Genomic DNA, 24,134 nt, shown 5'->3' with positions numbered 1-24,134 from the left:
AAGAGATTTTTTATTATAAAGCCACTGGTTGCCCTGGTCTGATTCCTCAGCCCCGGGTCACACAACTTCGTAGCTACGGCGTGAAGGAAAGACACCTCCTCTGGCCGTAAAACGAATACTTCAAGGTGTTGCCTGCCTCGACGAAGGCGGGGTCGTCGGTGCCGCTGTCGCAAAGCTGAACGTGTTTGGGCTCCACCCCCCCGTCGTAAAGTTGCCTGGGGCAGTCGTTTCTTCCACTGTCGCAAAGCCCCCTGCCGGTCTTCACCCGTCTCGGAGCGACTCCGTCACCTCGCCCGTGCCGTAAAGCAAACCTGCCCGACCCCGTCGTCCTTTCTGCTCCCACCGTGGTAGTCCTTAGTTCCCCAGCCCGGGATGCTTCATTGCCCGGCAGTGCCGTAAAGCATATCTGGCCCCAGCCCCCGGTCCTATTCCCTCAGGGTGTCTGTGCACAGCGGTTGCCACGGTGCCGCCAAGCGCGGCTGTCGCGCGGCCCCGGTGTCAGCGGCGATGGCGGCGGGGTCGGGTGGGAGTGGGGGCTCTGGGGGAGGCCCCGGGCCGGGGCCGGGTGGGGGTGGGGGCCCCGGCGGGAGCGGCTCAGGACCGGGGTCTGCCGGGGAGCTGCACCCGCGCACCGGGCGCTTGGTGAGCCTGTCGGCCTGTGGGCGTACAGCGCGGCGGCAGCAGCCGGGCCAGGAGTTTAACCACGGGCTGGTGTTGAGCCGGGAACCCTTGCGCGATGGACGCGTCTTCACGGTCCGCATCGACCGCAAGGTGCGGAGCAGGGGCCGCGGAACCGAGATATGGAGGGTGATGGGAGGGGACCAGAGGGAGATGAGGGAGGGCAGTCTTGGTAGCCCACATCGCCGGGTACCGAGAGGGAACCGACGGGCAGGACACCAGGTGATGGCAGGAAGGGAGCATGAAGCAGAATCATGTCTCAAGGAGAAGCAGACAAGGAAAGCTTGAATTCCCTCAAGATCCTGGAGCAGGGAAGGGACACGGGCCCCCCTCACTATAGCAACTAGGGAACAGACCTCCTGAAAAAATTTGTGGGAGACGGAGGAGGGAGAGATGTCAGAGATGTAGGTAGCAAGGAAAGAACATCCACTGAAGGACAGACTCACCAATTGGGCCAGAAAGATGGTTGAGGACACTCAGGGAGAAGGAGGTGTGTGTGCATGTGTCTGATGTGGTGAAGGGCCAGGCGCACAGAGGCAGATTTGGGAAGAGAGGGAATTTGAGTGCAACCAGAGCCTCGGAGAGAATTAGGTCGGGAGGGAGAGCGTTATACACGAGAGCAAGGAGTGTGGGCATGGAGAGCTATGATTTGGTAGTTGAGAGGCCACAGAGACCAGGGAAGTTAGAGGGAGCAGCAGGCGGGAGCCAGGGTATTTAGCTGGCATGGTGGGGAAAGGCATGATGTCCTAGAGGACAGAGCAGAGTTGCTAGGGGACAGTGGGTTGAACAGTCCCCTGAGACCAGAGTCCAGAAAATTATTTGTGGGACTGGATCTCTGGGTGGTGATGCCTGTTGTCCTAAGAGAGAAAAGCCGGTTAGCTTGGCTGAGAGGTGGAGGGGGGCACAGTGGTCTGTGAAGTGTGGTTTCCTAGTGGTGGGAGACACCCATTCCTGGCCCATCCTGAGCCTCTGTCCACCACCCCATCACAGGTCAACTCCTGGAGTGGCTCCATTGAGATTGGGGTGACGGCACTGGACCCCAGTGTGCTGGACTTCCCAAGCAGCGCCACGGGGCTGAAGGGGGGCTCGTGGGTAGTGTCAGGCTGCTCGGTGCTGAGGGATGGACGTTCTGTGCTGGAGGAGTATGGGCAGGACCTGGACCAGCTTGGCGAAGGGGACCGTGTGGGCGTGGAGCGCACGGTTGCCGGGGAGCTGCGGCTCTGGGTGAACGGGCGGGATTGCGGTGTGGCCGCCACGGGCCTGCCCGCTCGTGTCTGGGCCGTCGTGGATCTTTACGGCAAGTGCACCCAGATCACCGTGCTTCCCCCTGAACCAGGCTTCAGCCCCCCCACTCCCATCCCCACACCTCCCCTCGAGCCCTCCGCCCCCCCTGAAGATTCTGCCTTGGCCGAACAGGGGACCTCTGGGGATGAAGGTGAGAACACAGCTAGGGCAGAGGTGGAGGGGCGGGGCAGAGGGATTGGCTGAAGGCGTGGGGGAGATGTAGTGACAGGCGAGGCTGGGTTGTGGGCAGGGCCACTCAGGCCCCTGAGTCTGCTGAAGGGGAGAGCAGGGGCTAGAGGAGGGGTCTCCAGGCTGTGGGCCCTGCGGCAGGGGCTAAACCCTTATTCCCCTCCCACCCCGCCTGGTCCCCAGCCTTCATGGTATCCCCAGCGCAGGCCCGGCCGGAGACGTTTCCCAACAGCCTTGAGTCGCATAATGGTGAGGGCTCCGGGGAGGCCCTGGGAAGGGGAGCGGGCAGTGAGGTGGACAGGGAGGGACCTCAGGAGAGGGGCAGGGACAGCACAGCGAGCCCGAGGGGGAGGAGCCTCATCGCTGCTTCCTTTCTCCCTCTCGCTGCCATAGACTTTGCCAACATGGAGCTCTCGGAGGTGGTGAGCAATGCCATCCTGTCTGCCTACAACGGGGGGCTCCTGAACGTGAACCTGAGCTCCCCACCAGCAGGGGAGGCCCCAGGGCCTAGTGGTGCTGCCACCTCGCCCATCCTCACTTCCAACGATGCCCTGCTTTTTCATGAGAAGTGTGGAACCCTCATCAAACTCAGCAACAATAATAAGACGGCGGAGCGCCGCCGGCCCCTGGATGAATTCAACAATGGGGTCGTCATGACCAACCGCCCACTCCGGGACAACGAGATGTTTGAGGTGTGCAGATCCCGCGGTCTGGCGTCTGGCTGACACCTTGCCCTCTGGGAGCCAGACACGGGGCTCCATTCTGGATGCTAGAGGCGGAGAGGTGGGGACAGCCTGGGGACGAGCCCAGGGCTGGGGGCCCTTTCTCTGCACTAACATTCCCCCCCCCTCCCCAGATCCGCATCGACAAGCTTGTAGATAAGTGGTCGGGCTCCATTGAGATTGGTGTCACTACCCACAACCCCAACAATTTGGAGTACCCAGCCACCATGACCAACCTGCAGTCAGGTACTGGCCCCTGGCAGGGTGGGGGCATGGCCAGTGGTGGCCGAGGTAAAGGGCGCCTGTCCCCTAATCAGGGTGTCCGCTTGCCCCAGGCACCATCATGATGAGCGGCTGCGGGATCCTGACCAACGGCAAGGGCACCCGCCGGGAGTACTGTGAATTCAGTCTGGATGAGCTGCAGGTGAGGGCGGGATCCAGCGCGCGGGCCACTCTCCGGGGCACCCTGGTGCCGTGCGTCCCGGATGGGCACCACGTTCTCTGACCTGGAGCAAGACCTTTTATCTTTTGCCCGAAGCTTCCTTCTGCAGAGGCAGGGTTGCCCAGCACTTAGGCACTCAGATTTTGGAGTCAGATGGGTTCAATTCCCCTTTCCCTTCGGCCTTTTGTGCTAGTGATCTGAGCCAAGAAGCTTTTCTTCCCTGGTAGTCTTTCCTTGTTAATGTCTAAAAACGAGCCAGTTAGTGACATCTGGTGAGTCGTCATGAGGGTTAACAAGCTGGTGGTCAGAAGCTGGTTTAACACAGCGCCTGACTTGTGTCGAGCATTCGGAGCGGCCTGAGACTCGTGGGAGCCTTGCGGAACGGTTCCCCTGCCGCAGGGCGTGCTGGGGGGAAGGCTCTGGGACCCCTCTGTTCGCGTGGTCTCCATCCGGTTCGAGTCTGGAGCTCGACTGGGAATGGATTCCAGGCTGTTCTTTTTCTGCTTTGACTAGGAGGGCGACCACATCGGTCTCACGAGGAAGTCCAACTCTGCCCTCCACTTTTTCATTAACGGCATCGATCAGGGTGAGGGGCCGCCGGGCTGGGGCTTTCGGGGGCAGGGGCTGGCCCGGAGGGGGCGGGGGTCCGTGTCTCATCCTCTTGGCTGTTCCATACTCATCTCTCTCTGTCATTCTTCCCCCTCACCCCCCTTCCCTGCTTTGCCTGCACCTCCCGCCCCTGCAGGCGTGGCCACGCCGCTGACGCCCCCGGTGGTGTATGGCGTGGTGGACTTGTATGGGATGGCGGTGAAGGTGACCATCGTCCACAATAACAACCACAGTGACCGCCTCCGCCGGAACAACGCCATCCTGCGGGCGCTGTCCCCCGAGGGGGCCCTCCGCCGCGCTGCTCCTGCCGCCCAGGCAGAGCCCGAGCGCCTGCTCTTCCACCCCAACTGTGGGCAGAAGGCAGCCATCACCCACGAGGGACGTACCGCCCTGAGGCCCCAGTAAGGCCCGCGGGGCTGGGGAGAGGCCTGCGAAGGGGCTCTCGTGGGATTGGGGGCGGGGACGTGGGGGGCAGGGGGAGTCGAGCATGGGACCTCCTGGCTGGAGAAGGGGTGCCTCCTGGAGTGCAGCGTGTAGCTGGTTGACTTGGGCAGCGGGTGTCGGGCAGGCATCGCTGGCCTAAGCTCTGGCCCGCTCGGTGTGTGTGCCTTGAGAGCTGAGGCCCCTTTTGCGATGCCCTCAGTGCCACCGACGACTTCAACCACGGCGTGGTGCTGAGCAGCCGGGCCCTGCGGGACGGGGAGGTGTTCCAGGTTCGCATCGACAAGATGGTGGACAAGTGGGCTGGCTCCATCGAGATCGGCGTCACCACCCACAACCCCGCCTACCTCCAGCTGCCCTCCACCATGACCAACCTGCGCTCTGGTAAGCGCCCGAGAAGGGCAGGGCCGGGAGAAGGTCCTAGGGAGGAAGCCGTCCCCAGAGCCCGCCACCTGGCCCACCTGTGCCGACTCGTTCACTGGCTGAGCAGGGCCACCTGGCCAGGGCCTCTGGCTGGCTGGGGACCTGCAGAGTTTCCTTGCCCTGCTCTGGGAAGCAGGCAGAGGCAGGCTGGGCCGATGACTGGGGAGTAATGTGGGGACCGCTGTGCAAAGGAGAGGAGCTCTGGCTTCCCCCTCATGCCCTCGGCCCTCCTTGTCCCCCCCAGGGACCTGGATGATGACCGGGAACGGGGTCATGCACAACGGGACGACCATCTTGGACGAGTACGGGCACAACCTGGACCGGCTCAAGGTGGGACAGTGGGGGCACCGCCGGGTCTCGGCCGCGGGGAGGCAGGCAAGGCGGGGCTGCCGTGGGACCAGCCTAGGCAGGAGCTCCGCCTGACTCCTCACTCCAGCCCCCCTTCTTCCAAGGCAGGGGACACGGTGGGCGTGGTGCGACGGGAGGACGGGACTCTCCACTTCTTCGTCAATGGCATGACTCAGGGCCCCGCCGCCTGGAACGTGCCTCCGGGTGTCTATGCCGTGGTCGATCTCTACGGCCAGGCGGCCCAGGCCACCATTGTGGACGACGTGGGTGAGGGCCGGGCGGGGCAGGGCCTGGGGCGGCCTTGGGAGGCCTCAGAGGCAGCTGTAGGCCTTACTGGTGACTCCGCTCTTGCAGAGGTGCCCCCGGTCCCTGAGCCTCTCCCCGAGGGGAACAACCAGGCGTCTCCAAGCTCCCCATCGTCAGGGGCCGGGGGCTCCGACCTCCGCTTCCACCAGCTGCACGGCAGCAACGCAGTCATCACCAACGGGGGCCGCACCGCGCTCCGCCACAACTGCCGCAGTGAGTTCAACGACGCCATCGTCATCTCCAACCGGTCAGTGTCTGGACTTTCGTGTCCCCACCTTCCCACTGTCCAGTGTCAGCCGCCCAGGTAGAGCCTGATGGCCTCTCGCCCTGGCAGGGCCCTGAGGGATGGAGAGCTGTTTGAAATTGTCATTCAGAAGATGGTGGATCGCTGGTCAGGCTCCATCGAGGCTGGTGAGGAGCCCTTCAGAGAGAGAGAGAGAGAGAGAGAGAGAGAGAGAGAGAGTGTGTGTGTGTGTGTGTGTGTGTGTGAGTGTGTGATCGCTGATCAGGCTCCATCGAGGCTGGTGAGGAGCCCTTCAGAGAGAGTGTGTGTGTGTGTGTGTGTGTGTGTGTGTGTGTGATCGCTGATCAGGCTCCATTGAGGCTGGTGAGGAGCCCTTCAGAGTGTGTGTGTGTGTGTGTGTGTGTGTGTGTGTGTGTGTGTTTGTGCACGTGCACACACTCCCTCGGGGCGGTCCCGGCTGCCCGAGGCTGGGGCTCGGCGCCGACCTCCTCCTGGCTCCTTCCAGGAGTGACCGCTATTCGGCCGGAGGACCTCGAATTCCCCAACACCATGACGGACATCGACTACGACACGTGGATGCTGAGGTTGGGCTGCCTGCCTTGGGGACCAGCTGGGCAGGGCCGGGGTGAGGGAAGCAGGGTTCTGGGCCTGTGGTGGCCACAGATGAGGACAGGCCCAGGGGGTGTGGCTGCCCCTTCCCTTCAGTTGCGGGAAGCCCTTCCCGCCAACTCTTCAGGTAGCTCCTGCTCTTCCCTGGGAGCTGCACCCTAGGCACAGAGGCGATGAGCTCGGGTCTCAGGCCCCAGATCGAGATCCCAGTGCCAGGCTCTGGAAGGTTCTGACAAGCAGAGTCTGGGCAGAGGCCTGGGTGGGGAGGAAGCCAGGAGGCTGACCTACCCCCTCTGTCATCCCCCAGTGGCACAGCCATCATGCAGGACGGTAACACGATGCGCAACAACTACGGGTGTGACCTGGACGCGCTGGGCACGGGCGCGCGCATTGGCATGATGCGAACGGCCAAGGGCGACCTGCACTACTTCATCAACGGCCAGGACCAAGGCGCCGCCTGCTCAGGCTTGCCTCCCGGTAAAGGTGACGACGCTGTGGCTTTCGGCCTGCCGCCCTCGGCTCAGCCCACGCCAGCCTGTCAGGCTCCTGAACCGCTTCCTTCCCTACCCAGAGGTGTATGCAGTAGTGGACCTGTATGGCCAGTGCGTCCAAGTGTCCATCACCAATGCCACCGGCCCCATGGACAACAGCCTGGCGACCAGCAACAGCGCCACTGAGAAGTCATTCCCCCTGCACTCCCCAGGTTCAGCCGCCAGGGAGGGAGGGCGGGCCCGAGAGATAGAGCTTCCAGGTCAGGGGAGCCGTTCAGACAGGCTGGCCGCAGCAGCCGCCCGAGGATCGCGGGGAAGGGAGGGAGCGGCCCTGGGGGCCAGCAGGCACGAGGGGTGGAGTGACACACGGCCTGGATGCTCTCCTGCCACCCAGGGGCCGGGACACCGTAGCTGGGCATACGGCAGGTTGGGGCCTGAGGCTTGCGGGGGAGACAGGGGTGTCGGAGGCCCTGAGGGAGTACCGCAGGTGGGGCCTTTCTGTCAGCTTCCTGCTTCGCCCGCGTCGTGTCCGAAGCTGGCTGCCCTCACCCTCGCCCTTCCTCTCGTGCCCTCTTCCCGCAGTGGCTGGCGTGGCTCACCGATTCCACAGCACCTGCGGCAAGAACATTACTCTGGAGGAAGACGGCACCCGGGCGGTGCGTGCGGCTGGCTACGCCCACGGCCTCGTCTTCAGCACCAAGGAGCTCAAGACCGAGGAGGTCTTTGAGGTGGGCAGTGGAGACGTGGCCGAGGCGGCTGCGGACCGTGCCAGCGGGGCCAAACGGCCCCCCACCCCGCTGCCCCCGCGAGCGCAGCTGAGCGCGTCTCTCCGTCCCAGGTGAAGGTGGAGGAGCTGGATGAGAAGTGGGCAGGCTCCCTCCGGCTCGGGCTGACCACACTGGTGCCTGGGGACATGGGGCCCGGAGCGGGCGGGGGCCCGGGGCTGCCACCCTCCCTGCCCGAGCTCCGGACGAAAACCACCTGGATGGTGTCCAGCTGTGAAGTGAGGCGCGACGGGCAGCTCCAGAGGATGAACTACGGCCGGAACCTCGAGAGGCTGGGGGTGAAGCAGCGGACGCTCGGGGCAGGGCTGGGCTTGGGAGCGGGGGTGGGGGGGTGGGAGGGGGGGAAGAGGCGGGCTGAGCCCCTGTCCTTGCGTCACCTGGCTCCTAGGTGGGGAGCCGCGTGGGCCTTCGCCGGGGCGCAGATGACACGATGCACATCCTGGTGGATGGAGAGGATATGGGGCCCGCAGCCACCGGCATTGCCAAGGTAGCCCCAGAACCTTCATTGGGGCTGGGAGGGGGGTTGCGGCCCTCCCCTGGTCTCTGACCCCCGGGTCTGTGTGCCCCCAGAACGTGTGGGCCGTGTTGGATCTCTACGGGCCAGTGCGGAGTGTGTCTATTGTCAGCTCCACCAGGCTGGACGAACCAGAGGGCACCCAGCCGCCTTCCCCCAGCTCGGACACCGGCAGTGAGGGCGAAGAGGAAGACGAGGGCGAGGAGCATGGCCCGGAAGTAAGAGGCAGCAGCAGGGCCAACTGGGCCCAGGGACGGGCAGTTGGTGGGCCGTGGGCCACCAGGTTGTCTTCGGGTTCTCTGATCCAGTCCTGGCTGGGCAGAGGCTTATTCACAGGCTCTGCGTAAACTCCATTGGGGCGGCTCATGCTTCGCATCAGCGACCCTAGCAGCTCACTTTCTCTTCTACACCAGGGCCAGGAGCAAGTGGCCGTTATGCCCACGGCCCTGGAGTTCCTGGAGAACCACGGGAAGAATATCCTCTTGTCCAACGGGAACCGCACAGCTACCCGAGTGGCCAGCTACAATCAGGGCATCGTGGTCGTCAACCAGCCCCTGGTGCCCCAGCTGCTGGTCCAGGTGGGCCTCCCCTCCCTATCCCCAGCTCCACTTGCTTGGGGGAGCTCAGGGCCAAGCCTTCCTGGACAAAGGCTTTTCCAGGTTGAGGACAAAGTGGCAAGCACGCCCCTTGGATGAGCCTCCTGAGATTTCTGTTCCTGCCCAGAGGTGGGAATCCTAAGATCAGCTTCTGGGAGGTGCCCACCTGGGGGCTTTGGTGAGGGAAGCAATAGGGAGGGGCTGGGGGAGGCCAGGGAGGTTTGGGATCCTGAGTGTGGCAGGGGCCGCAGCCTGCAGGATGTCAGAGTTAGGCCGGGGCAGGAGCCTCAGGGATAGGAATCCTTTCGGGGCTAACAGCAAGACCAAGGCTGAAAAAGGGAGGGCCACAACTGAAACGGCAGCTTCCTGTCCCTCCAGGCTTCAGGAAGGGCACATCCCAGGCCTGCCCTTGGGGTGCCACCTTCCCTCGCTGGCTGCGGGGAGGAGCTTGCTTCTGCTGGGGGCGTGGCCTCTTCCCAGAGGCCGAGATTGGGGAGTAGTTGCCTTCTCCTCAGGTCCGGATAGACTTCTTGAACCGGCAGTGGACGTCTTCCCTTGTCCTGGGAGTCATCACCTGCCCGCCGGAGAGGCTCAACTTCCCTGCTTCTGCCTGTGCCCTCAAACGGGCAGCCTGGCTGCTGCGGGGCCGCGGCGTCTTCCACAACGGTCTCAAGGTGGGTAGGGAACAGAGAGACGGGGAAGAGCCAGGCCTCTGAGGAGGGAGGGTCTGGCCGGAAGGGAGAAGGGGGGGGGCCCTTCGCCGTGGAGGTGGGGCCACAGGTATAAAGGGGGCCCTGCAGCGGGTGGGGGAGGGGTGAGCATCAAGGCCTGGACGGGTTCGGACTCCCCCGTGCCCGGTGTCCCTTCCCCGGAGCGCGTTGCAGGGGGAAGGGGAGATGGGCTCTAGGAGACCGGAGCAGGGGAAGAGACTGGATGGTGGGCACATGTGGAGGCAAAGCCCTGGGGCTGGCGACCCCAAGTTGAGTGAAGGGCAGGGGTGGCTGCTGCCCTATGAGTCTGATCTCTGGGCAGACAGTAGTTGTCTCCTCCCAGATCTGTGAAAAGTTTGGGCCCAATCTGGACACGTGTCCTGAAGGCACCATCCTGGGACTCCGGCTCGACGGCTCTGGAGGGCTCCATCTCCACATCAATGGGCTGGACCAGGGCGTGGCTGTGCCAGACGTGCCCCAGCCCTGCCACGCGCTCGTGGACCTCTACGGGCAGTGCGAGCAGGTTCGTGGCAGTGCAGGCAAGGAGGAGCGGTGCCTGGAAGGCCGGGTTGGCTGAGGAAGGGGAACGTCTGTGTTCACGAAGGGGGGTCAGCCGGCGCGGGGGGCTGGTCAGAGCCTAGCTGACCACCGCTCTCTCCTGCAGGTGACAATCGTGAGCCCTGAACCAGGGGCTGCCAGTGGAAAGAGTACTGGAACCCAGGGGGACATGGAGAAAGCGGACATGGTGGATGGTGAGCCAGCCCACGGGTCCGGGATCCCACCTCACCCCGCCTCGTACTTCGGGCCCCAGCTCCTGTGACCTCTGCCCGCTCTGCTCCCGCAGGTATCAAGGAGAGCGTGTGCTGGGGTCCACCACCCACTGCCAGCCCCCTTAAGAGCTGCGAGTACCACGCCCTTTGCTCCCGTTTCCAGGAACTGCTGCTGCTTCCTGGTGAGTCCCCGTCTCCCTGAACTGCCTCATGCCCCACCCGGCCCAGAGCCAGGGTCCCAGAGACCAGCAAAGAGGCCGTGTGCCTGAGACCTAGGGCGGGAGCCGAGCCACAAAGTGGGCCACTCACTCTCCACAGAGGATTACTTCCTGCCCCCGCCAAAGCGTAGCCTGTGCTACTGTGAGTCTTGCCGCAAGCTTCGAGGGGACGAGGCCCACAGGCGCCGCGGGGAGCCCCCCCGGGAATACGCTCTGCCCTTCGGCTGGTGCAGGTTCAACCTCAGGTACACATGGGACAGGGTCGTGCATCTCCCTCACGGTCCCCTGCCCCCTTGAGAAACGAAGGTCCCAGGAGGGTGTCTTCTTGCTTGGGGGATGACCCTGTGGAGACAGGGACCTTTGCCCCATCTGCCCTCTCTGTCCCCCTCCTAGGGTGAATCCCCGCCTGGAGGCTGGGACACTAACCAAGAAGTGGCACATGGCGTATCACGGGAGCAACGTGGCAGCCGTGCGGAGGGTGCTAGACCGGGGGGAGCTGGGAGCAGGTACCACGGTGCCAGCAGAGGCGGGGCAGGCCGGGCGGGTGGGCCATGGGCGGGCTGCCCTTACCCCGCTCTCTTCACAGGTACCGCTTCCATCCTGAGCTGCCGGCCCTTGAAGGGAGAGCCTGGGGGAGGCTTTGAGGAGCCTGGTGAGAACTGCGCGCCTCCCCGAGAGGAGCAGCCCCCTCCAGTGCTGCTTTCCCCCTCCCTCCAATATGCCGGGGCCGAGACCCTGGCATCCAAAGTGCAGTGAGTACCTGGGAGGGGCCCAGGGCTGCTCAGATCTGGTGTTACCCTCCTTCCCAGCCCATCTCCACCCAGCCCTCACACAGTCTGAACAAAGACCTCTTACTTGGTCCTATCACACAGAACAAAAAAGGGAACCCTAGCCACGTGGAACTTCTGCCCTCTCTTGCTCTGGAGTGTTTGTGCCTAATGAGTGTTTAGTAGTTAGTATCTTTGAAGGTGACATGTAAATACTATGGAAACAAAATGTAGAGTGGAGTGAGGTGGATCAGAAGCGTGGCAGGACCCGGCCTATGAAATAGGGTAGTGGCGGCAGACGTCATTAAGAAGGTGGGATTTGGAGTTCCCGTCGTGACTCAGTGGTTAATGAATCCGACTAGGAACCGTGAGGTTTCGGGTTCCATCCCTGGCCTTGCTCAGTGGGTTAAGGATCCGGCGTTGCCGTGAGCTGTGGTGTAGGTTGCAGATGTGGCTCGGATCCCACTTGCTGTGGCTCTGGCGTAGGCCGGTGGCTACAGCTCTAATTAGACCCCTAGCCTGGGAATCTCCTTATGCCATGGGAACGGGCATAAAAAAAGAAGAAGGTGGGATTTGAGCAAAGGCCTGGAGAGGGGAGGGGAGGGAGCGAGGGGAGCGGGCATGGGAGGAAGACCCTTGGGAGGAAAGGGTGGAGCCAAGTCCCAGTAAGGAGGGGCTGATGCCTGGCAACAGCAAGGCCAGCTGCTCAGGCTCGCGGTCACCGTCAGGGCGGTGGTTGCAGCCAGCAAGAGCGAGGGGTACTGGGAGCAGAGGCCTCACTGTCCCGTTTCTGCTTCTTGCCTGCCAGATTCCGGGACCCCAAATCCCAGCGGACGCACCAGGCCCAGGTGGCGTTCCAGGTGTGCGTGCGCCCTGGCTCCTACACCCCCGGGCCCCCTTCTGCTGCCCTCAGAGAGCCTCCCGACCCTCACTTCAGCCCAGCTGAACTCGAGTGGGTGACCAAGGAGAAGGGGGCCACGCTCCTCTATGCCCTGCTGGTACGGGTGGAATGAGGGGTGACACCGCACTACGACAAGCACAGCAGGGCCTTGGGCCCGTGGACTCTGAGTGACGACTGCCTCCACCTCATTCCAGTGACGCGCGGCATGCACGGTGCTCAGCCTGGCAGATGCACAGGAGCATGTAGGCGGGCTCGCAGAGGAGCGCCCGGGGCCGGGACTGGACAGCCCCTCGAGGCGAGGGCGGCGAGGGGTCCGGCCGCCGGCCCTGGGGAACCCTCTCCATGCACTGATCTGGGGAGCGCGCCTCCCCGCCACTCCTCCCCCTACACTTAATTTATTTCCGTTTCTGTTCCTGGTTACTGTGAAGGCCAGAGGCGTCTCCCCGCGCCCCACACGAAGCTGCTTTTCCGGGCCGGGCGGGAGTGGGGAAGGCGGGCGCGGGTCGGGGCCTCTGTACAGTTGTTACTGACTCTGATTTCTAAGGAGCCAATAAACGCCGTCTCAGAGCAGCCGCCTCGGCCTCTCGCGCGCGCGCCTCTCGGTCCCCCCCGCCCCGACCCGGGAGGAGACCCGGCCCCGCCACGTCAGGGGCTCCGCCCTCGGGGTCGACGCCGTGCGGGGCGCAGCGGAGGCGTTTGGACGCCGCGGGCACCCGTCGCCCGCGCTTCCGCCTTCCCGCCCCGCCCCGCCGGCCCGCGAGCGCCGCGACAGCCTCGACTCCGGAAGGATTCGGCCCAGCGGCCGGATGTGACGCCACGGCCCAGGCGCTCGGGAGGCCGCGGAGAAAGCGACGAGAAGACGGGTAGGGAGGGGCCGGCGCCCGGGTAGCGGGCAGGGAGCGGGAGCGCCGAGGCCGAGACCCCCGCCCGCGCTCGCGGAGGAGCCGCGCTGTTAGGCCGGCCCGGCGGCAGGCACGTGACCGGGGCGGCGGGCGAGTGGCTTCCGCCCCGGCCTGGTCCGCTCCCTCTGAGCGCCCGCCTCCCCGCAGGCCCGGTCTGAGGTCTGGCAGCCAGTGACAGAGCCGGGCGTCCACGGCCCGAGCGCCCCCAGCAGCACCATGCCTGCGCTCCTGGAGCGCCCCAAGCTTTCCAACGCCATGGCCAGGGCGTTGCACCGGCACATCATGATGGAGCGGGAGCGCAAGCGGCAGGGTGAGCTGGGGCCAGAGCGGGAGGACGCACGGCCCGGGGCGCGCTGCTCTCCCGGGGCTGACCCCGACCCACGGGCAGACCCTGCGCGGCGGCCACAGCTAGAGGAGGGACCGATAGCCCCGACGTGGCGGGCGTCTGAGGCCAGATCTAAACTCCAGAACCGTGAGCTGGCAAGGACCTTGGAGAGCACCTAACAAACTTCCCTGTCCCCAGTGTCCTCTTGCAGTGGTGGGCAAACCTGTTTCTTTTAGAGGGAAAGAGTTCGTACCAAGTGTAGTGGGATACCAGTTTTTGCTGGCTTTCAATCGCTAACATTCTAATCTTTTAACCATTCTGCCACTTCCCCATTCTGCCTGACTCTGACTCTTCCAGAGGAAGAAGAGGTGGACAAGATGATGGAACAAAAGATGAAGGAAGAGCAGGAGAGAAGGAAAAAAAAGGAAATGGAAGAGAGAATGTCACTAGAGGAGACCAAGGAACAAGTAAGCAGTCCCTTGATCTCTCCCCAGCCCTTTCTGCCCTTGGCTCTCTTGCTTTCATCCCTCTCCTTCCTTCCCAGATCCTGAAGTTGCAGGAGAAGCTTTCGGCCCTCCAGGAAGAGAAGCACCAGCTTTTCCTGCAGCTCAAGAAAGTTTTACATGAGGAAGAAAAACGGAGGCGGAAGGAGCAGAGGTGAGATTGGGCAGCTAAAAATAAAATTGGGGCCCAAAGTCTAACTGGGATCAGGTAACAAGAGATCAAGTTTTTTGCGGGAGCGGAGAAGGGAAAAGGCTTGCCTTTGATCTGATGTGCCTGCCTCTTGTTCAGTGACCTGACCACTCTGACATCGGCAGCATACCAGCAAGGCCTGACTGTTCACACAGGAACTCACCTCCTCAGCATGCAGGGTGAGGATTAAAGAAACCACTTGTCAGATGGGCCTTCCTGGGGGTTGCAGCCTCTTCTTGCAGCATCACAAGCCCGTCTCCCTCTAGGGAGCCCCGGAGGACACAATCGGCCAGGCACCCTCATGGCAGCTGACAGAGCCAAACAGATGTTCGGCCCCCAAGTGCTTACAGTAAGAGCAGGAGGACTGGGTATCTAGGCTGTCATTTACTCCCGCTACTTCCAGCCGGCCTCGCATCCTTACCCAACCAGCATTCAAGTCATGAGTGTGTTGGGGAAATGGGGCTTTCAGTCACTCAGGTTTTTGCTTCATGGAGTTTACAGTGGTTCTCGTCCTCCCTCCTTAGAACCGACACTACGTGGGCTCAGCAGCTGCTTTCGCAGGGACCCCGGAGCATGGGCAGTTCCAAGGCAGCCCCAGCGGCGCCTATGGGACTGCTCAGCCCCCACCTCACTATGGACCCACCCAGCCTGCCTATAGTCCTAGTCAGCAGCTCAGAGGTGAGCCTTGGGCAAAGGGGAGGAGGGGCATTCCTCAAGGCTCTAAGGGAGGAGTGTTGTGAACAGGCTACCAGGAGGTCCTAATGGCTGTCTCCTGCCTTCCTCAGCACCTTCGGCATTTCCTGCAGTGCAGTACCTGTCTCAGCCACAGCCACAGCCCTATGCTGTGCACAGCCACTTTCAGCCCACCCAGACAGGTGATGGTAGACAGACACCACGCAGGGGCCCAGTTCCAGCGGTCCTCCTCCCTTCCTCTTCGCCTCCTTTCTCTACTCACCTCACACACCCTTCCTCCCCACCTAGGCTTCCTCCAGCCCGGTGGCGCCCTGTCCTTACAAAAGCAGATGGAACACGCTAACCAACAAACTGGCTTCTCTGACTCAGTGAGTAAAATCTTGGGAAGTCAGGGGAAGGGCTGCCCACACTAAGGGGAGCCCCAGGCTGCCTCAGCTGACTTTGTTCTCTGCAGTCCTCCCTACGCCCCATGCATCCCCAAGCTCTGCATCCAGCCCCTGGACTGCTTGCCTCACCCCAGCTCCCTGTGCAGATGCAACCAGCAGGAAAGGTAAGCCCACCAGAATGCCTACATCACCAAGTTGAAAAAAGGACTGGGTAGGACAGGTGGTCCCTGCCCCCCTTTTTCCCTCCTCCTCTGCCATGGCTGTCAGTCCCCTGCGGGAGTAGAAGGAAGGGGAAGGGCGCGCACTGACAAAGCCCTCCTCTCATTACTGCTGCCAGTCGGGCTTTGCAACCACCAGCCAGCCTGGCCCTCGGCTCCCCTTCATCCAGCACAGCCAGAACCCGCGATTCTACCACAAGTGACCATCAGAGTCTATCAACCTCGCTCCCCGCCCCTGCCCCCTACTGTGGGGGAGGATCCCTGGTGTGCCTCAGTCCCAGGCCAATAAAATCTACCTGCCACTGCCCCCGATGCTGCTACTGTCTGTGTTACCTCCCACTGGGCTGCCTGGGGTGGGGGTGGGGGTGGGGGTGGGCGGCAGGTCCGCAGGACGCAGGAATCACAGTGGGACAGCAGATTACCAATCACTTTCTCATTTCCACATTGACTTCCCGGTCAGCAAATACCATTTAATTCAAAGAAGCAGCTGAGTTGGGGGCTTCATATTAAACTTGTAGTTTTATTCAGGTTTGATTTTTAACAAATGTGTCGGGGAGAGAGCCCGCAGGAAAGGGTGAAGCCCATGGGGGGCAGGGCCCTCCCAGATGCCTGAGGAGGGGGCAGGTCCCCTCCCCTCTCCTCCTCTTCCCTCTCCATCTAAAGGGACTTGGGGAGAGACATCAGCAGGGGAGGGGGCTGGTCCCCAGTCTGTTGGGGTGGTGCTTGGGATAAAGGGCTATGGGGGAGTAAGGGACCAGACCAGGGACGAGTGTGGGAAGGGCACAAGGACCATTTGCCAGAATCCACAGCTTTCTGATTCCAGGTTGAATTAAAAAAAAAAAAAAAAAAAAAAAGAAAGGAAGAAAGAAAAACTAAACCACAAGCAGCACCCACCCCCTCTCCCCCACCAGGGCTGTAGTGTGAGGGGAGAGGAGGAGGGCAGCTTCGCCAAGGCCATGGTTCGCTCACTCCTGGCCAAGGGAGCAGGGTGAAGGGCAGGGGCTCCCCGACAGATTGAGGGGGTAGGGAAACCAAAATAAAACGTCAAATAAGTCATGTAGGAGTCCAGCCAAGGGCCAAGCCAGAGCTGGGCCAGGCTGGGGGAAAGGGCCTCTGCAGGCTGAAGGATCACTGCTGCCACCACAGCCACCCTGAGTAGGAGAGAGAAACCAGGTGAGACAGGGCAAAACCTTCAAGGAGAAAAAGGGCAAGAGGGACAGGGCCATGCTGGGGGCAGAAAATAAGCCTTGAACCACCATGACCATGCTGAAAGCATCGCTTTGATGGAAATGACAAAGCGTGTGAAGGGGGCTTTGGGGCGGGGTCATGCTCACCTGGGAGCCAGTTATTTTGCCATGGCCTTGATTGCAACAGCTGCCTCCTCTGTCATGGCAGACAGCACCGTGATCTGAGGGAGCAGGGGGGACGGTCACAAGTCTGAGCTTGGGAAGCAGCACGGAGGAACAGAGCTGGGCACAAAACAAAGGGGGGCACCATACCAGGATCTCTTCTCCACAGTCGTACTTCTGCTCAATCTCCTTGCCGAGGTCTCCCTCAGGCAGACGAAGGTCCTCTCGCACCTCCCCGCTGTCTTGGAGCAGCGATAGATACCCATCCTGGATGCCAATCAGCTGAAGGCAGACAGGGAAGGAAGCTGAAGGGAGGCCCAGGTAGCTTGAGGATAAAGAATCTTGATGGGCAAACTCGGGTGGCAAACTGACACCAAATACCCTCTCCTGCCATCTCTCTGGCCCAAGCTCTTCTGATCAGTATGCATCTCCCTCCACCCACCCCCAACCACTACTCCATCTGCGCCCAACCATCTCCATACCTGGAAATCATTCCTTTTGATGTTGGGGACATCCATATTATGAGTTGACGGGCAGATATCTTCATATTTCTTCCCAGTAAAGATGTCAATACCAACCAGATGGACCTGTGTGTATGCATCACATCAGAGAGAAACCCAACCAGACTCTAGGATGGAGAAGATAAAGGCTCATCAAAGTTTCCCTGGCTGGTAAGGGAAGTCAGACTGAGTTGTCAGGGCAAAGATTAGGGAAGTTGGCAATGGAACCAATTAATTCAAAAAAGAAACACTAAAGCCCCTAAAAAGAGCTGAAGGCCAAAGACCACCATGACTGGAATTGACAGCACAAGGGAAGGTTTTAGGGCAGGCCTGGAGCAGTCAGTTACCTCAAGCTATCAAAACATGAATGAGGCCAAGGTCCTTGGGAAGCAGGAGGAATCCAGGTAAAAGTATAGAAGAGGTTTTTTGGACATCAACATAAAAGGCTGAGGACTTGCAAAATAAGCAAAGTAGAAGGAAAAAAAGTTCAGAAAACAGGAAGGAATGAGAAAGGAAGAGTCAAAAAGAAAAAGGACTTGGGGGACACCAGAAAGGACCACGCATTTAGGAAACAAGGAAACCTGAAAGAACAGTAAGTACAGAGGCATGATGGAAGCATTAGGGGATGACCCAGGATGAACAAATGCCAGGGCAACAGAAGTTGGAAAAACCTATTTAGGGAACAAACCACGAGGAATGGATGGGCCAGGTTCAACTTCTGAGAAAAAAAAAAAAAAAGTACAAAGTTACAAGAAAAGCAGAAAGAATATCAGGACCCAAAGAAGCAGGAGGTGGCTCCAGCAGAGGGAGCAGCAATTCAGAAGCTCAGAGGTACACCGGAGCCCCTCCAGGGGAAGGGTGCGTTGTTAGGACTGCAGAGAGAAATCCTGGGCAAAGCAATGGAAACAGAGTTCCTACAAGGTCTCAAAGGAGAAAAAGGGAATCAGGAAAACAAGGACGGAGCACCTGAATAGCCAGAGCATACATAAAGGAGCTCGAAGAAAAGCTGGGAGATTCACACATCGATGGAGAAGAGGAGGGATTTCGAGGATGACAGGCCACAGGAGAGTAACCAAGGAAAAAGCTGAATGCTGGTGTGGCAGTTGAAAGGTGTTCCAGGCTAAGGGCTGAGCTCAGGAACTGGACAGTAATAAAAGAGCTAAAGAAGGTAGAGGGCCAGCACGGATGACAGCTTGTGGGAAAGGCAAAATGTGGAAGTGAAATTCTAACCTTGGCGTGGCCGTGCTTGCCAGTCTTGGAGGTAGACATCTCCACAATCTTACATGGCCGGCCTTTGAGCACCACAAAGCCATTCTTACGTAACGCTGAGCACTGCATCGGGAAGGTGGCTGAGGCCCCTGCATCTCCTGTCTCGAAGTCCAAATCATCTGCCATTTTAAGAGGCTTCGATTCCAACTAGAGTCAAGAAAAGAACTAGGGTCAGTAAGGACAGAGTTCACAGAATCTCCAATCTATTCCACTCTACTCTGGAAACAGCACTTCATTCCTCCCCCTTTATTCCATTACCCGCATAGTATGGTACAAGCTCCTACGTTACATCCTGACGGGGATCAAAAATACCTCAGAACTAGTGTGTATATGCAGGCGGAAGATCAGCAGGATCCCCACAGCAAATGAAAGCTAAAGGGGCGGCTTGGGATAGGAGACCTCCAGGACGTTAGGATGCCAAATCTCTGAGATGGGCAAAGGCCTGCCTCCTAGTACGGGGAGGACTCAGGTGTAACTTGCCAGTGAAACCAACCACCCCTCTTCCCCACACAGAACCAGGGCTATAATTAGGTGAGCAGCTATGAGCCAGCAAAAGGGCGGGGCTAATGGAGGGGAGGGGGGTGGAGACCGGAGGACAGGGAGCCCCACCCGTCTCTGTTACACCCCCCCCACCCTATCCACACACGAGCCAGTCATTGGTACAGGAAACCACAAGGCCTCTTTGGGGGATTCCCGCCTCTCCAACATGCATTTGCAGATGCAGCCGAGGGGAAGAAAGTAAAGTTGTTTTCTAACAGATCTCCCTGCCAAACACCTCTGGTTTCCCAAAGGGAACCCAGGAACCCAGCCTCTTCGCGAGGGCCCTCCCACTTTTCCCAGGATGCATCAGTCCTGTCGGCTTTTCAGGCCGGGCCTGTACAGTCAGTAGAAAGTGGGGGAGTGAGGAGTGGTGAATGACAATAAAATGAAAGCAAAAGGCTGGTAGTAGTTAGAAAGTAGAATAAATTATACTAAGCTAGGAAAGTTATGGACTCTAAAGCCGGGAACTCCCAAATCAGACCCAACGAGAACGACAGTGACAAGGTGAAGAGCACCTATCACACAGAGTAACTCATCTGCCCAGGACTTTAAGCCGTTGTCGGCATGACCGAGAAGAGTTGGGCTCCCGTCCAACTGCTCTCAGTTTCCCCATTTCGTTGGCCTCCCAGCACGGAAGAGTGCCACTTACACCTGGCTGGCCACCTCGCTTCACAGGAGGATATGGGGGAAAAGCCCCAGGGGCCCATGAGGGGAGAGAACACTAACATATGCCCGCAGACGGCTCTCCGGAGTGATCAGGATCCGGGCCACGGGCTACTCGCACTCCTCAAAATTCCAAGCCCCCTTAAGCGCCCGCGAGGACTAGCTCTCCCCGCGCGGGGGGTTGCCGGCTCCCGCCCACCATGTGGCCGCCCGGGGCTTCCGGTGGCGGGGACCTGGGGGGAGGGGTCCCCGCGCTGCCATGCGGCCCCCGTCCACGTTCGGCCATGCGGCCTCCGACCCCGAGGGCAGGCTGCCGTGGGGGCACTTCCGGTGCTGCGGGCGCCCCCTCCTCAAAGGCCGCGCCAGGCCGGAGCCACGCCGCCTCCCCTCCCCCTCGCTGGCCGCCAACCCCCCCCACATGCCCTCTCACCGAATAGCCCCCTCCCCCACCTCACGTGGCCGCGCGGCTCCCGGTTCTAAACGGCCCAGGTACCCTTGCCCCGGCGGGCCGATCTGGTCCCCGGCCCTCGTCCCAGCGTGGCCGCCCGGCGGCCTCTCCCGCGTGGCGGCCTCGCGGCTCGCCGTCCCCCGCCCTGCGTCGCTCCAACGTCACCCGGCCAGCCCCAACCGTCACCCCGCGCGCCAACCGGGGCGCGCGCCCGAGCCTCTCCGCACCTCGCGCTGCTGCCCGACCGAACCCCGTGCGGCGGTGGCCGCCGCTCCCCTCTGCCCCCTCCCCGACACTCGCGCAGTTCCATCTCTACTCCCAGGCCCAAACCAAGGTTCCGCGCACGCGCGCCCTGCTCGCTCTCACCTCGCGCGAACGCACTGACTCGACCCCGTCCGCTCGCCGCGAGCCCAACCGCTGCCTCCGAGCCCGCTGCCGCCGCCGCCGCCGCCGCCGCCTCTACCGCCGCCGCCGCTGCTGCTGCACACGGGTCTTAGTACGCAGGCGCCGACTCCCCACTGACCAACCAAGCAGCCCTGTGACAGCCGCGCAAGCGTGCTACCTATCTCCTCCGCCCTCCACCCCCGCACTGCGCAAGCGCACAGACCCTCCCCGATCTCCACCCTCCCTCCTACCTACCCATCCAATGACGCGCATACGTGACCCCGCCCCTCACAAATCCTGAGCTCGTCCCACCGGTAGACAACGCGCAGGCGCACCCGGTTTTTTAAGCCCTTCCACCTCCTCTCCCCTCCCCGGGTTAGACCACCAGCTCTACCGGACAGTCCTTGCGCTTGCGCAGTAAGGAGCCCCGCACTCCACACCCTCTGAAGGAAACGCCTCGGCCTCAAAGCGCATGCGTGTTGGGAATCCTGACCGCCCCTTCCACCTCAGACGTCGTCTGTACGCCAGGCGTTGAAAAGACCACGCCACTGTATTGCTGGTTCTGTCTAGAACGCATGCGTCTTAGGAAACGCCCCACTTCGGCTTTAGCTGGTCTTAAAAGACTCACACGTTTCAGAAAACTTGTGCTGTGGGGTGGGCCCCTTGTCTCTGAGCCCATCCCCCACGGTTCCGCACATGCGCGGCAGAGCCCTTTCGATTCCAGCCGCCCTAGCGCGCTAGTGCTGGTCGGGTTACCACCCTTCTCAGCTTCACTTCTCTAAACTGCGCTTCTGCTCTGCCATAGAGTTTCGCGCGGGAAGATAGAGCGGTCCTGCCCTCAGCCACCATCTTGTTTAAAACCCTGGTCCGTGTTGGTCCCAGTAGTTTCCACAGAGGCCTTTCTACTTCTGATTCCTAAGATGTAGAGACTTACACGGTATTTCTCTTTTTCCTCCACCTAGTCTCCGCCGTCTCCAGAGCAGTCGTCTACAAGCAAACCTAGAAAAAGTTCACTGTAATGAAGAGTGGGGTATCAGATTTCACTGACGTTCTTTAAGTCCTAGGAGGTGTCCGCGAAGCCAGAAACATGCTCTCCCTCGGAATGAGTTTACCTGGCCCTCGTTCTAGGGAAAAAAGCTGCTGCTTTTCCTGAAAGGTTATAATCTTACCTCTCCAGTTCCAGGATTTTCAGCACTACCTGTATGCCTTCATTGCTTCAGTAAGCTAAGTGGACAACAGAATTGTGTAACAAGACAAGCAACTAAGCTGGGCTTGGAATCTGGTTGTTTTGTTTGAGATGTGACCTGCTAGATGGAAACTGCAAACACTCGTTTGAATGAATACATTTATGTAGCATATAATATCATCACCCCCAGCTCTTCCTACTCAGTTTTCTGTGTTTTATGGCATTTGCTTTGAGAGAGAGAAAACAACAACAACAGTCTTCCTGAGAGTATTGTTTAAAAGTCCAATTTCTGCTCTTGTCAAAGATGTATTACATGACCCAACAATTCCAGTCCTAGGTATCTACCTCCCTCCAAAATTAAAAACAGGTATTCACATCCTTGCACGCTAATGTTTACAGCCGCACTATTCATGGTGGTCAAAACGTGGAAACAAAGGGGTTCATTCCCATTGTGGCTCGGCCGGTTAAGAACCTACTAGTATCCGCGAGAGAATGCAGGTTGGATCCCTGGCTTCACACAGTGGGTTAAGGATCCTGCGTTGCTGCAAGCCACAGTGTAGGTGGTAGATGTGACTGTGATCCCATGTTGGTGTGGCTGTGGTGTAGGCTGGCAGCTGCAGCTCCCATCGGACCCCTAGCCTGGGAATTTCGATATGCCAGGAGTGGCCCTAAAAAAAATTGTGTTTTTTTTAAATTAATTAATTTTTTTGTCAAAAACTTTTTAAAGGTGGAAACAACCCAAACATCCGTCAACAGATGAATGAGTAAATTGTGGCATGTGTGTGTAATGGACTATGAATCGCCAAAAGGAATGAAGTGTTAATGCATGCTCCAGCTCGATGAACTTTGAAAACATTTTGCTAAGAAGCCAAAAAAGGTCACATGCTTTATGCTTTCATTGATAAGAGATATTCAGAGTAGGTAAGTACATAGAAACAAAAAGCAGACTGGCGGCTTCTCTTGCGAAAAAGTGAGTTAAAGATGCGGCACCGTCCCTGTAGGGACTCAGGTCGCTGCTGTGGTGTGAGTTGGATCCTTGGCCAGGGAACTTCCACATGCCGCGGATGCAGCCAAAAAGGGAAAAAAAAAAAAAAAAAATAGCAGATTGGTGGTCACCAGATGTTGGAGATAAGGGGAATGGGAAGTAACTGTTCGGAGGTCATGGGGTTTTATTTTAGAGTCATGAAATGTTTTGGAATTAAACGTGGTGGTTGCACAACGTGTGAATGCACTAAATACCACTGAATCGTTTATTTAAAAATGGTTTTATGTTATGTGAATTTCATCTCCGTTTATAAATTCTTGCACACACATGTTCAAAGCAGCATTATTCATAAGCAGCAACAAGTATAAACTACTTAAATGTCCATCAGCTGATGAAGGGATAAATAAAATATGGTACATCCATGCAATGAAATATTATTCCACACTAAAAAGGAATGAAGTATTGGGTACACGCTGCAACATGGGTGAACATCAGTCACAGAGTTCCCTGGTGACCTAGCAGTTGGCACACGTTGCCGCTGCTGTCGCTTGGGAACTTTTGCATGCTGGGGGCGCTGCCAAACCAAACCAAACCAAACAAACAAAGACTTAGAGAATAACTTCAATAAAACTTCAAAAAAATACAAGATGACAGTCGCAAAAGACCACATAGTATATTATATCATTTACATGACATGTCCAGAAGAGGCAAGTATCGAGACAGAAAGTAGATGGTCGTTGCCTAGGACTCAGGGCTTAGGGGGAAATGAAGAGATGGAGAGAGGCCGCCAGTGGCTATGGGGCAAGGGGCAGAGGGTGTCTTTTGGGATGAGGAAAATGTTCTAAAATTGGCAATTCCCAGTGAGGTGCAATCAGTGGCATCTTGGGAATGCTGGGACGAAGGTTCGATCTCTGGCCTGGCATTTCTGCAGCTTAGGTCAAAACCACGGCTCGGATCTTATCCCTGGCCTGGGAACTCCATGTGACATGGGGCGACCAAAAGAGAAAAAAAAAAAGAAAAAATTTTTGGAGTGACAATTACTCTATTCAGATATTAAAAAACATTGGGGGTTCCCATTATGGCTCAGTGGGTTGAGAACCCAACTAGAATCCATGAGGATGGGGCTTTGATCCCCTGGCCTCAATTAGTGGGTTAAGGATCCAGCATTGCCCTGAGCTGTGGTATAGGTCCCAGATGGGGCTCAGATCCATTGTGGCTGTGGCTGTGGCGTTAGGCTGGCAGTTGTAACTCTAATTAGACCCCTAGTTTGGGAACTTCCATATCCCACAAGCGCAGCTCTAAAAAGACAAAAATATATATAATGAATCATACATTTTAAATAATTAAATTGTATGATACGTGAGTTATATGTGGATGAAGTTGTTACTTTTAAAATGTCATCTTTGGAAGTTCCCTTTGTGGCTCAGTGGTTAACGAATCTGACTAGGAACCATGAGGTTGAAGGTTCAATCCCTGGCCTTGCTCATTGGGTTAAGGATCCAGCATTGCTGTGAGCTGTGATGTAGGTCACAGACGCGGCTCGTAT

General features: G+C 59.2%; 3 protein-coding genes and 1 long non-coding RNA gene across 22 annotated transcripts; 3 read left to right on the top strand and 1 right to left on the bottom strand.

Annotated features, from left to right (window-relative positions):
- Positions 1-424: 424 nt before the first annotated feature.
- On the top strand, positions 425-12,617 carry NEURL4 (neuralized E3 ubiquitin protein ligase 4). 15 transcript variants are annotated; one of them, XM_084985769.1, is made up of 30 exons: positions 425-771; positions 1,669-2,113; positions 2,335-2,400; positions 2,545-2,843; positions 3,008-3,119; positions 3,209-3,297; positions 3,829-3,901; positions 4,061-4,325; positions 4,568-4,749; positions 5,033-5,118; positions 5,241-5,403; positions 5,491-5,689; positions 5,777-5,853; positions 6,192-6,270; positions 6,603-6,772; positions 6,867-6,998; positions 7,369-7,514; positions 7,625-7,849; positions 7,960-8,058; positions 8,142-8,303; positions 8,499-8,663; positions 9,197-9,355; positions 9,735-9,914; positions 10,056-10,143; positions 10,236-10,343; positions 10,480-10,624; positions 10,773-10,885; positions 10,966-11,131; positions 11,955-12,144; positions 12,242-12,617. In XM_084985769.1, exons 1-30 carry the CDS (start codon positions 508-510, stop codon positions 12,242-12,244), a joined length of 4,650 nt encoding a protein of 1,549 aa, XP_084841895.1. In that variant the 5' UTR covers positions 425-507; the 3' UTR covers positions 12,245-12,617. The 15 variants fall into 15 exon arrangements, with proteins under 15 accessions (XP_084841895.1, XP_084841894.1, XP_084841893.1 ...); XM_084985768.1 differs by having other exon boundaries at positions 6,603-6,778; XM_084985767.1 differs by having other exon boundaries at positions 5,225-5,399.
- Positions 12,618-12,865: 248 nt separating this feature from the next.
- On the top strand, positions 12,866-15,571 carry GPS2 (G protein pathway suppressor 2). Of its 2 annotated transcripts, none has more exons than XM_003131934.5 (11): positions 12,866-12,910; positions 13,097-13,259; positions 13,632-13,741; positions 13,819-13,931; positions 14,067-14,146; positions 14,234-14,316; positions 14,492-14,645; positions 14,753-14,842; positions 14,949-15,028; positions 15,115-15,210; positions 15,384-15,571. In XM_003131934.5, exons 2-11 carry the CDS (start codon positions 13,166-13,168, stop codon positions 15,465-15,467), a joined length of 984 nt encoding a protein of 327 aa, XP_003131982.2. In that variant the 5' UTR covers positions 12,866-12,910; positions 13,097-13,165; the 3' UTR covers positions 15,468-15,571. The 2 variants fall into 2 exon arrangements, with proteins under 2 accessions (XP_003131982.2, XP_020923473.2); XM_021067814.2 differs by having other exon boundaries at positions 12,866-13,019.
- Positions 15,572-15,764: 193 nt separating this feature from the next.
- Positions 15,765-21,408, bottom strand: EIF5A (eukaryotic translation initiation factor 5A). 4 transcript variants are annotated; one of them, XM_021067817.2, is made up of 6 exons: positions 21,352-21,408; positions 18,344-18,529; positions 17,096-17,200; positions 16,764-16,895; positions 16,599-16,672; positions 15,765-16,415 (listed from the first exon to the last, which is right to left on the bottom strand). In XM_021067817.2, the coding sequence occupies exons 2-5, from the start codon at positions 18,506-18,508 to the stop codon at positions 16,610-16,612; spliced, it is 465 nt and encodes a 154-aa protein (XP_020923476.1). In that variant the 5' UTR covers positions 18,509-18,529; positions 21,352-21,408; the 3' UTR covers positions 15,765-16,415; positions 16,599-16,609. The 4 variants fall into 4 exon arrangements, with proteins under 4 accessions (XP_020923476.1, XP_013843405.1, XP_084842075.1 ...); XM_013987951.3 differs by lacking the exon at positions 21,352-21,408 and adding an exon at positions 20,812-21,088; XM_084985949.1 differs by lacking the exon at positions 21,352-21,408 and adding an exon at positions 20,400-20,624.
- A 90-nt stretch (positions 21,409-21,498) lies between these two features.
- On the top strand, positions 21,499-22,839 carry LOC146398375 (uncharacterized). Its single transcript, XR_014821792.1, has 2 exons — positions 21,499-21,970; positions 22,331-22,839. It is a non-coding gene; the product is annotated as an uncharacterized LOC146398375 (long non-coding RNA).
- Positions 22,840-24,134: the final 1,295 nt, after the last annotated feature.

This window comes from Sus scrofa, chromosome 12 (assembly GCF_054392235.1).
Source record: "Sus scrofa isolate SSC_HxYL_T2T_F1_AM1 chromosome 12, Sscrofa_HxYL_maternal_Yorkshire_Landrace_v2.0, whole genome shotgun sequence".
NCBI classification, from domain to species: domain Eukaryota; kingdom Metazoa; phylum Chordata; class Mammalia; order Artiodactyla; family Suidae; genus Sus; species Sus scrofa.
This window is presented reverse-complemented; position numbering and strand designations above follow the sequence as displayed.

Excerpts from the sequence above, each read along its gene's own strand:
- NEURL4 (XM_084985762.1), top strand. The coding sequence starts at position 508 with ATGGCGGCGGGGTCGGGTGGGAGTGGGGGCTCTGGGGGAGGCCCCGGG. Across the intron at positions 5,400-5,490 it reads AGGCCACCATTGTGGACGAC|AGGTGCCCCCGGTCCCTGAG; the intron begins GTGGGTGAGGGC and ends CCGCTCTTGCAG. Across the intron at positions 5,690-5,776 it reads GCCATCGTCATCTCCAACCG|GGCCCTGAGGGATGGAGAGC; the intron begins GTCAGTGTCTGG and ends TCGCCCTGGCAG.
- GPS2 (XM_003131934.5), top strand. The coding sequence starts at position 13,166 with ATGCCTGCGCTCCTGGAGCGCCCCAAGCTTTCCAACGCCATGGCCAGG. Across the intron at positions 13,932-14,066 it reads CGGAGGCGGAAGGAGCAGAG|TGACCTGACCACTCTGACAT; the intron begins GTGAGATTGGGC and ends CCTCTTGTTCAG. Across the intron at positions 14,147-14,233 it reads TCACCTCCTCAGCATGCAGG|GGAGCCCCGGAGGACACAAT; the intron begins GTGAGGATTAAA and ends GTCTCCCTCTAG.
- EIF5A (XM_021067817.2), bottom strand. The coding sequence starts at position 18,508 with ATGGCAGATGATTTGGACTTCGAGACAGGAGATGCAGGGGCCTCAGCC. Across the intron at positions 17,201-18,343 it reads GCAAGCACGGCCACGCCAAG|GTCCATCTGGTTGGTATTGA; the intron begins GTTAGAATTTCA and ends GCATACACACAG. Across the intron at positions 16,896-17,095 it reads TCAAAAGGAATGATTTCCAG|CTGATTGGCATCCAGGATGG; the intron begins GTATGGAGATGG and ends GTCTGCCTTCAG.